Genomic DNA, 11,936 nt, shown 5'->3' with positions numbered 1-11,936 from the left:
TGGGCGATCAAATTGGCGAGAAATTCACCATCCGTTATTTGTAAATGTACAGGCGAAGCAAATGACCTTTTAATTTTCTACTACGGGCAAAGCCGTGCGGGTACCACTAGTGTTTAATAAAGAGGAAGACGCAAGTTTACAAAACAGATGCAAGTGGGAAAATACTTTTCACCGACTTTCTCGTTTTGTTGGCTGATTTTCATTCCCAGAGGCAAAAAGAAGATCCCACAAAACCCAGAAAGGCGTGGTCGATTCGAAAGATTAGTTCAAGGTTTTGCGAGATTTTTAGCTCTTATAAGGTTGCTGAATATCTTACCATTACAAATTACAATGGAACCGATGAAGCAAAAATTATTCATTTTGAATTTCCATTTTCGTAATAAAGTTAAAACCTTTCTTTTTCTTCTGCAATGATTTCCGAGTATAAAAAGGAATAAATTTGCAACTCTGGGCATTGGTGAATTCGTTCGGCAGTCGGTGTCAAGATGAAGACTTCTGTGGTAAGAAAGAGTTTCAGCATTTTTGGTGATCCCATCGTCACGTATGGGATAAATTGAACTAAAAGTTTGCTTATATTTACAAAAATCCAAGTTATATACTGACCGTTCTCGAAAGCAAAGACTACCACTTAGGATAGATTCCATTTTAAAAAGGGGTGATAGATTGAGGATGGGCACTTTCCTTTCGCACATGCTATTTCTGTCTTTATCGACGCTACTTTGGAAGAACTGCTCAAAACGTTATTTTGCAACTTTTGCTTTATTGTTTACTTCCCTGTTTTCCTCAATATTTTGATAAAATAAGAGCAGACTTGACGCATAGGCAAATTAGCGTACGTCTCAGCTAAGGAAATCAGACAGTAGAGCTCAAGGTGTAAACACTGAAAATCTTTAAAGTCATGAAACTATTTTCAGGGACAGTATATTCCACCAGAATAATTCTTTTTGAAGTGAAACTTTTCATGCGAGGATTTTGAAATTCTGATCCTCATCCGATTGTGTGAAAAGTGACGTAGTAGTTTTTTAGTTGTTGACAAAAACAATGGAAAAATAAGTTTTTATAAAGTTACTTTTGTTAATAAATTTAACAAATTAATTTCAAGGCTGAATGTAAACAGGCATTTATTTTTAGATTTTGGGCATTTAAAGATTTCTTTGGTTTAAGTCTAGTCATCAGTTTAAAAGCGTAATCTGCATTGCATAAGTTAAGCTTATATATATATATATATATATATATATATATATATATATATATATATATATATATATATATATATATATATATATATATATATATATATATATATATATATATATATATATATATATATTTTTTTTTTTTTTTTTTTTTTTTTTCAGTTTTTCACTCTTCTTTACTTTATGGCTTCCAGTATTGTTTAGTTTTCTTGTTGCTTATAACCTATTTTCTTCATTGAAATATACAATTTTGTTGTGAATGAATACGCGCAAGGCGAGCATAGAGAAAACTAGAGTGTGGAGTGAGAGAAAACGTACGAGTGAAGTGACAGTTCAGAACGTAAAAAAAATAATAAATTTCCGTTCTTTCGTGTGTCTTTACACACACAATTTTTTTTCTGCTGCTGTTTACCTAAAATCAGGGACTGTGAATCATTATGCAGGGATAATAACAATTGAAACTTTTGCTTTTCTCAAAAACCATTCCAATTTTCGTACTTACTAGGTTAACCTAATAAATATCTCTCTCTACTGGAACATTAAACAAACTCTATTACCACAAGTGTCGTAATGAATGATTGGAAAGAATACTGAAATTCAAAATGTAACTTACATAAAAACAAAATGTGCTTCAGATATTTTTTAATGAAAAATAGTTTTTGGAAACCATCATACTTCTTTGCATTGAAAAAGGTGTTCCTTGTAACACCGAAACACGCGTCTGTAGTAATTTATAATTTTTGTGCTTCAAAACGTTGTCTAATTGGTTATTTTGATTTTTTCATTAAATATTGTTCACTATATTCTTCTTCTACAGTTGTAAGTGAAAAGTGAGTTCTTAGTCGTGAAAACGTGAAAAAAATAGCGTGAGGTTGCCTAGCATCTTAAAGACAGTTCAAATAGGATGTAATTACGACTTTAATTCATTGATCTCTCTTTTCTCTGATATACTCGTATTAATAATATTTTGTATTATGTTTTTTTTTCCGAATATTAAATTATTTTAATCCCTTTTGGCTGAAGTGGATGTTTATTCTCAGGATATCTCCGCTATTCTTGAATGATATTTATTTCTGTAATTTTTATTCAAACAAAATCAACAGTTGAACAGTTTAAAATTAAAGAAACAAAGTGAAAACATATTGTATTTGTTCAGTGTTCACCGAGTGGTGATTCTAGAAATTGCATCTTCCATCACAATGATGATATGCACCCCGAAAAATTAATTTCTGGGTATACCACTGCCCTTGAGCAACAACAACAAGTAATGTCAGATTTTGATCAAATTAAATTTATGACAGAAATCTGTCCACGAAACAGTAAACTATTCAATGCAACAACGTACAATGTGTTGCAGAGCCCTAGTATTGAATTATATAATAGTCAAATGTACCTGAATCTTTAAATGAAAAATTATCATATAAGCTATGTGGTACAATATGATTAAAGTGAAAAACCAACGTAAATAAAGCACACATTTTGAAGAAAATACTACATATAGCTATTTCAAGGTTGCAATGGAGCCACTTCATCAATGCAAAAAGCTCACCAACACAACCGAAAGTCGCGAGAGAACAGTTCTCTTTCGATTGTGTTGGAGAGCTTTTTACACTGATGAAGAGGCTCCATTGTAGCCTTGAAATAGCTATATGCTGTATTTTCCTCGAAATTTTTGCTTTATTTACGTTGGTTTTTTACTTTAATCATACCTGAATTTTTGCTTTTTCAACCAGCAATATTTTATTTAGAGTTAACAAAAGCAGTGCCACTTGTAATTCAAAATATAATTACAATAATTTAAAATGCACATTCCTAATGTAATATGAGACAATAATTACTTGAAGTGTTCAAAATTTTTCTGGCTCTGGCGTTTAAAGCTAGAGCCAAAAAAAAAAAAAAAAAACACATTTACGACTACTTTTCGTAAACTGATATTTTTGACATTGATTGTCATTGCTATGCCAAAGCATTGATTCATAGAGCGTCGAGTATAAAAAATGTCGCATCGTAAAATTTCACACTTTTTCAGATTCTACTGATATTTGCAAGCATTGCGGCGGCAGCCAATAGCGCGTCAATGCGTTATGAAATGAATTTGATTGACAACAACCAAAATGCTGCTGAACTAAAGGTAAGTTTGACTTGACAAATGCATTTGCTTTTGCTGCTTAACCACTGGATTAAACTTCTAAGTACTCAGTTGCAAAATCTAAACCACAAATTCTCTACCACGTTTTCTTAAATAACAGTATTTGTGGGTGTGGATTATATTTTGTTTATTAGTTTTATTATAAAACTTATGTCAGGACTGCCTATAGTAAATACTCATATTATACAGGATATATAAGTACAGCGTTTACAGACTTTCAGGGCAAATAGAGTACACCTAGACGATGGGAAATCACATAGCAGCGCATGGTCGGAAACGCTTTCCTGCCGCGATAGTGACGACACAAATACAAGACAAGACACGAATAAGATAAGAAAACATGTTTATATTTTTTAAATACAGCAAAAACGCTGGTAAGTTTTTTTTCTGATGCACACGAAAGATGTCGTTACGTAAACCGAAGCATTAGATGACGGTGCATGCGCACAGGCGGTTTTTGTTGCCGCACTCGCTTTGACGTTCGATTTTCAATGCCAAAAATTCAAATTAATATAATTTTTTTTTCTTTTTTATTTATTTATTTCATTTATTACTATTATTTTTTTTAATCAGATAATTTATGCACCACTTTAAAAGAAATTGTTCCAAGAAAATTTTGAAACCTTTTGAGTCCAACCTTGGATTCTGAGAAAAAAATCCCGTGGGCCTCCCTGGTTATATTTACTGGCCTAGTGGATCAAATTTACTGTCACGAATTTTACCGTATGTAATGTGATAATCAATGCATGACATATGTTTATTTTTTCAACTGTTGCGGAATCAAAACTAAAAATTAGCTTTTTAAAGCTAATATTTTTTTAATTCAAAAAAATTGAGGCTAATACTTAAAACTTAGAAGTTTTCAGTTTTGGCCCACAATTATGAAATTATATTTATTTTCAGGTAATGCCTTCAACTACGGAAGGATCAGTAGGACGCAATATGCAAGAAGAAGCTGCCCAAATGAGTTTCCAGTCCAACCGCATGGACAGCATGGAAAATCCCACTGAAACCACCAAACAAAGTCAGTTCCCAACAGCGTATCCGATGGAAGACCGATATGTGACAGGTTCTCCTACAAGTCAGGATCAAACCTTTACCCCAGATGATGGTCTTTTCCAGTCCCAACAGAGAATGACGCCTTCCACTGTTTCGTCAACAAATATCCAAGCTCAAAGTCATATGAACAGTTTTGCTGCGCAACAGCAAATGTTTACTGAAAGTCATCCCCAACCAGAACAACACGGATTTTCTGCTTCAAGCCATCAATCCAATAATGTTCAGCAGCAATTCTTTTCTGAAGACAAATCCAACAACCAGGGACAAGGTCGAATGCTTGCTGGTGGCGATTACATGAGAAACCAACAAGGATATTACGCTGACAGACAACATGCCCAAGAAAACCGTCAGTTTTCTGAAAACAGACCACAAGATTTCCACGGTGCACCAGCTGAAAACAAACAAGTGTTCGGTAATGTTCAACTCTCTGCGTTCGATAACAGGGAACATCCCCTTGTTATCCCAAGATTAAGTCATCCTGGATCAGCTGTTTTCGTGTCAGGTAAGTGCAACTTTTTAAGCTGAGGAAACTTTGCTTGTTAAAAAACTCCTAATTATCTTTCTTCTTCTTCTACGCACAACACCCCCTAACTGATCTTGTCTGCTTCAACAACTCTCTCCTTGCAGTGCTTTCCATCAAAAGCGACACTTCACCAAACTTAAATTTTTAAAGTTTGGAAGTCTTTTTCAGTGACCGGCCTTCTATACTACGCTCACGGAAAAGATACAGTGCAGCTCTAGTTAGATGAGCATAACTTTGACAATGTTTACCTCTTTTTGGAGAGTTTAGGAGAAAGAGCGGCGGTTTTGAGTTAGAGTACTTTTGCAAAACTAATACGAAAATAACTCAACTCAATTCAGCGCTAATTACCCTTCCCTATTTCCCGAAAAAGAGGTAAACATTGCCAATGTAGTAGCTCAACATATCAGTGCCGTACTGTTGACCAGAAGTAGACGAACAGGTTAGAAGAAGGTTTGTCACTATACCACGTTTGGGGGGTTTTACTGGAGTTTTTTTTTTTAAAAGGGAAACCTATAGTGCTAACGTTCGACGTCTGCTTGGCACCAACTTTTTCTTGTCCAAACCAAACATGACGTCACCAAATGGCACATGGTGGTCTTCCTTTAGCTCGGGACTTCTCCGGTTTTTTGAATGGCAAGGCTGTGCTTAGTTGTTCATCATTACCGGTACTTTCGCTCAAACCCATGGCTGGTCTAGATATTTTACTGGTGGTACATAGTAATGATCAAAATCCTTAAGGAGAACACAAATTTCATCAGGAAATCAGTGGTTTAGATATCTATCCATTTTGACATCCACCGATCCAGCTTCTGTCGTATGATCCACAAGTATTTCTTTGCACTAAATCCATAATTGATTCGGATATGTTACTGGTGGTACATTACATTAATTGAAAAGCACGGAGCTGGATTGATGCAAATTTCTTCGGGCAATGGGCGGTTTGGATATCCAGTCATTTTGATATAAAGCTCTTTTCCCATGTTTTTAACAATAAGCAAATTTCAGAAGATGTTCCTTGTAATCCTGAAACGCGTGCCTGTTATTTGTGTTGTTATTTGTGCATTTTAAACATTGTTTTAATGCTTTTTACGTTTTTGCCCTACGGTAAAATGTTTCATTGTATCCAGTCATTATATGCTATTGAAACAATATTTTGATTTTCAATATTACAACTCTGAAATAATTTTGATGGTTTTACTTCTAGGTCTTAAGAATTTGCCATCCCTGCCAGCACTCGTGTACAATTCTGGAAGCTTCTCTGCTGCGCAGTCAGGGACACCTGTAACATCTTTAACTCCAGCTTATGCATTTGGCTCCAACACTTTTGCTCCAGTTCGTGCTGTGACGTCATCAGCAACTGTGTCTTCAGCTGCTTTGACTCCAGTTCATACTGCCCCATACGGATACAGTACCCTGTACCACGATGGATCTGCTTCGGGACATCATTTGTCAACTCAATATGCCTCTGTGAAGCAACACGTGCAGACCCCGTACGCATCCGTGCAGCAACATCTGAAAACCCCGTACGCATCTATCAAGCAACACTTTCAGACACCACATGTGAGATACGTGTACAGTCACTTACTGTAAGAGCCAGTCAATGACGTTTAAAGACACTCAAGGGAATTTATTCTGCATGGTATTATTAAAGGTTTCGGGCATTTAACTGATAGGTTTATGCTTTTTAAAATTTCATTAGCATATCTTTATCTAAATTAGAGAAAATGGAAAAGGACAATAGTGCTCTTTTCTATTTTCTCTGTAGAATGTGGAAAAGGTAGATTGGGTGTGTTAGGTTGCATACTAGCTCAGTTGAGGTGAATAAAGTGATAGCTTTGAAGTTTGTTTTTTTCTCTTTGCTTTTATTTATAATTTTTTTTTAATGAATCTGACATATCCCATGTGCCAGGTTGCCCAGGCGACGAAAAACTATATCTTAGTGACCAGAATATTTCAGAAAACAGAACCTTTCAAAAAGCAATGCTACACTGAATTTTCGTAACTCCAAGAAATTTGACTGGCACGCTTAAAGTTTTTTCCTTACTCTTAAGATTTTTGAAATTTTGTCGGTCTCTCTCTATACAGAATATATCATTAAAATTATAACTTTAATATGATAGAAAAAATTTACCCTTTATTGACAAAAAGAGAAAATGAAGAGGAGACCAAGATTGAAATTTTAGCAGTAATAAAAATTCCTACAGCGAAATATCTCTCATTCTAAAAAAAAAAAAAAAAAAGAAAAGTATTGTGTGTCATTGCCAATTCATTGTGTCAACAAGTCTTAGTTTCCAAGGCGTGTAATTAGACAAATAACAATATTCAAAAATACAGAATATTATTTTACACCAAAAAAGCGATAATTAATCTAGTTCCAGCTGAGAAAACTGAAGATTTATGCACAAAAGAATATTTTGCGAGAGAACGGTGACTTGCAAAGAATGATAATTACTAATCAGTCATATCAGATGAAGGACAGTAACCTTGGCAAATGTTTTTAAATATTAAAATATGGCTCTATTTTTTGGATTGAATATTTATTTATTTACAAAAATGCCTGGATTTAACACTAAGTCACTTGCTTTCTGGCTTCCTAATATTTAAATACAATAGATATGGTTAAAATTGTTATGCAGAGCGCGTGTCTGAACGGCAACTGTTGATTGCGAGTCTAGAATTGCATAGGCTGTAAGCCGGTGATTCCTTCTATCCTACTTTTAAAAGGTGGACATTGAGGCAATTGTTTTCGGTTAAAAACTGAAATAGGCAACAGCAGAATTTCCTTGAAGATCTACTACTGTGACAGACTATGTAACCCAGGGTGTGTTAGAGAAAGGTCTGGCGCACTACGCCCCATGGTGACTTAAACTAAACGGAAGAAATTTCCGATACGTCAAAAAAATCGCATTTAAATTTGACAATGGCATACAATTCAAATAAAATTAATTACATATAGTATGAATAAAAAAATAATCGTTACAATAATAAAAGAGAAACTGCTTGAAATAGATTAAGTTGTTTACGTGATAAAATAGGATGATCCACAATTGAGTTTAAGGAAATAAAGTTTGGATAAATATAAATTAACTAGTTCGGTAATGGAAGTTTTTGATGCGATTATTTTACGTCACCATTTTCAGTTATGTTTTTTTTTTTAATTATTATGTGGAGTTTTCAAATCTCTGTTTGGTATTTACTAATGGTAAATGTCAAATTAGAATTTACATTTTATAGTGGAAAAAGCTTTTCGGGATAAAATTTGAATGGTTCTTTTTCTTTCTAATTAGAATGGATTTTAGTAAATATAGAATGCCAAGATTTTACATTATTATTATCGCTTTCGAAAAAATTTCGCTCCTGTTTGATGCTAGTTACTAAACTTAAAATGCTATAAATAAAAAAAAAAATGCTGTGATAATTTTATTCTTCATGGTGTTGTGTTATTATAACTTCTTAAATAAAGAAACAATAAAAATGGTTGTTTGTGTCAATTAGAAAATAAATTAGCAAAAATAATCTGCTGTTTTGAGAGTTTATTTTGGTTCTCTAGGTTAGGAAAGATGTGGGTGACGTCACATTCAACCAAATGATAGCCGTTTTGTAAAAGCTGGTTATTTTTCAGCGGAAGACACTTTTTTTTTCTTTTTCAAAACCTGTCATGGCAGTAAATAATCTAAGAAAGAAAGGAAGAAAAAAAAAATTAATTTGAACTTTGACATATTGAATTCAAATTATGTTTTTCGCAATCACGAATGTGCGTGTGTATGTAGGCATGTGTGTTTGTGTGTGGGGGATATGTGTATGTGTGTAGGCTTGTGTTTGTGTGTAGGTAGTTGTGTGTATGTGTGTGGGGGTGTGGGGGGTATGTATGTGTGTGTAGGCATGTGTGTTTGTGTCTGTGTGCAGGCATGAGTGTTTGGGTAATTTTGTGTATGTGTAGGTGTTTGTATGTATGCGTGTGTGTGTGTGTGTGTATGTGGGTGTGTGTGTATGGACGCAACCTGGAGAGAGTTTCAGCTAGAGGAGCGTCATCGTGAGGCCGGCCGACGGTGGTGCTGAAGAGGGAGGCAGAGGGAAAATAAAATCATAGGAATTCAAAACCGTCAAGTGAGAACAATAAGCAATATGATTGTTCAAAAAAAAAAAAAAAAAAAGACATCTCAACTGGATGATTTTATCATTCTTAACTCCACCAAGAAAGAATACTGTAAGCTTAGAATGAAGACAAAATGTTTGAAACTTCAAATTGTAATTAATTTTTCTATAATACTATAAGTTAACATTTTAAAACTAAAGCCTTGCTATTCTGAACATGTTACGGGATAGATAAATACCTTTGTGCTGAAAAGTAAAGTAAGGAATAACAACATCAAAAAGCACAAATTGCAGATTACTGCAGACACGTGTTTCGGCGTTTCAAGGAACGCGTTTTTCAATGCAAAATAAATGAGCCCCAAAATACGTGTCTGCAGTAATCTGCATTTTTTTTTCTTTTTGACGTTGTTATTCCTTACTTTATGTTACGGGAGTTCAAACTCAAGTTGTCCCAACTTTTACGGTATTCTACACTACGATATCTAACTAAATACTCATTCTGCCGCCAGCAGCAAACGTAACGGATATCTTATAAAAAGACGGAATTCAACTCAATTCACTCATACTTCGTCATTAAACGCCACCTGCCACATAAAGTTGAAAACACGAACAAAAATACTCAAAAATTACTTATAACAAAACATTAAATGAGCAAACATTTACGTAATGAACAAGAAAAATTAATACGGATTTATTTTTTACTCAGCTTCACAACAGATATTAGAAATAAGACTAAGGGCTTTATACCTCTGAATAAACTGCAAAAAGGTTAATAAAATGGTGCATAGATCTCAATCTTGCAAAAATTGAATTAGTGCCCTTTACCTCATAGATAGTCACACTAATATACACTAGTGTACAAAATTAAGAGATTTTTTCACACACAAATTCTGTCACTCAATTATCTTCAGAACCACTAGATTGATTTTAATGAAATTTGATCTATACATACATTGATACAATACAAAACAAATAACCATTCAATATTTAAAATTAACTCGCATGGTTATATTTGTGTAAGGAAACCAATAGATAAATGCATCGAAATAAAGTGTAAGAAAAAAATGTTTTCCTTTGCAAATTTGGATATGAGGCAGTGAGAAGCAAAGGGATGCAAGTGAATTATTTTAAGTTTCGAGTAAAACGCGTTTAAAGATCAGATCTTAGGTAGGCTTTCATTGATTTTTTTTTCTAAATCATGCTGTATAGCAGCAACTACCAGGGCTACTAGTACCATCTCTTGCCCCAACACAGAGGAGAGGTTCACCTACCATTTGTACTGGTTATCTCCAAATTTTTAATATTCCCACTTGCATCCCTTTGCTTCTCACTGCCACACTTGAGGCAGTGAGAAGCAAAGGGATGCAAGTGGACTATTTGAAGTTTCGAGCAAAACGCGTTTAAAGATCCTAGGTAGGCTTTCATTGAATTTTTTTCCAAATCATGCTGTACCGCAGCTCTTACCAGGTCTGCTAGTTTCATCTGTTACACCAAGACAGAGGAGAGGTTCACCTATCATCTGTCTTGGTTATCTCCAAATTTTTAATTTTGCCACTTGCATCCCTTTGCTTATCACTACCTCATATATAACCACAATAAAGCATATGCGCTGCACATTGTTATTCTCTCCAAATTTAAGACTATTTAGTTACTACATGATTGATAGGGGTTACTATAAAATCATTAACGCGGTTAGTATGAAGTGATAAAAAGCTTATCCAGTAAAAAAGTAAAATCTGAAAATTAAAACAGCACTAAAGCAGCTATATATTAGCATTTTCGGGTAATCATCTTCAAATCCGGACATTAATCCGAGCGGTAGCTTCAAAACCAGATAGTCTGGACGCTTGGTAACCCTTCACCACTTTTGAGGAAAAATACCGCCCACGTTGTGAACCGCTGCTTTAAGCTTTGATCTAAATTTATTGTACCAAATGAAAAACGAGCTGATGTGTGCATCAAATGACTTCCTTTTACTCCAATTTAATGTCATTTCCAAATCTCTGGCAATTTTAATGTGATTCAATAGTCTACTCTCTAAATATCACAAACAGTGGCCAAATTGAAACAGATTTTTAAAAAAAAAGCCAAATTTATCGCCAAGTTGGCAACAAAATTTGACGACCAAAAAACTGGCGATATATCGCCAAGTGTCCGTCAAATTTTAACACCACTTGAGTTTACATCGAAATGAACAATGATTTCCCCCCAAAAAGGAGCAAAAGACCCCTTTAGAAACCCAAATGCAACCAAAACGGGAGGTGCACAATTAGACCCCGCTAGGAGTCTACGTACCAAATTTCAACTTTCTAGGACATTCCGTTCTTGAGTTATGCGACATACATACGCACATGCATACGTACATACAGAGTACAGAGGTCACGAGAAAATTCGTTGTAATTAACTCAGGAATCGTCATTGTGGATATTTCACGTGTCTATACGTTCTTAGGTACTTATCCACGTGTGGTCGAGTCGAAAAAAAGAAACTCAATATTCATTCGGGGGTGAGTAAAATGGAAATCAAGGTCGATATTTGAGTGATTTTTTTTTTTTTGCGCGAATACAATACTTCCTTTTTTGTAAAAGGAAGTAATAGAGATATAAACAAGATGAGGAGACGTGCATTAACCAGCATAAGAGGAACCAGCTTTAGTATTTTCCTCGGATCGGCGACATTTTTTTTTTTTTTTTTGCAACTTTTGTCGTTGATAACTCGCCAACAGAGTTGCCTTGTGCTATGTTTTGCCTTCACAGCTGTAAGGGATGTAAACTTTAAACGCTTTAGCACGGCTTGGCGTCACAAAATGTCGCCTAAGCTGCTCCGTTGGCGATAGTCATTCTGTAGAGAGTAGACAAGATTTTGAGTGAGGAACTTGGCGCAGGAAAACAGTGTGGTCAGGAAGATTTCGAAC

General features: G+C 34.7%; 1 protein-coding gene across 1 annotated transcript; it reads left to right on the top strand.

The window, feature by feature from the left end:
- The first annotated feature begins 4,261 nt into the window (after window positions 1-4,261).
- On the top strand, window positions 4,262-8,398 carry LOC129226769 (uncharacterized). Its single transcript, XM_054861402.1, has 2 exons — window positions 4,262-4,906; window positions 6,132-8,398. Exons 1-2 carry the CDS (start codon window positions 4,288-4,290, stop codon window positions 6,515-6,517), a joined length of 1,005 nt encoding a protein of 334 aa, XP_054717377.1. The 5' UTR covers window positions 4,262-4,287; the 3' UTR covers window positions 6,518-8,398.
- The last annotated feature ends 3,538 nt before the right edge of the window (window positions 8,399-11,936 follow it).

The sequence above is a fragment of the Uloborus diversus genome, chromosome 1 (assembly GCF_026930045.1).
Source record: "Uloborus diversus isolate 005 chromosome 1, Udiv.v.3.1, whole genome shotgun sequence".
NCBI lineage: Eukaryota > Metazoa > Arthropoda > Arachnida > Araneae > Uloboridae > Uloborus > Uloborus diversus.
This window is presented reverse-complemented; position numbering and strand designations above follow the sequence as displayed.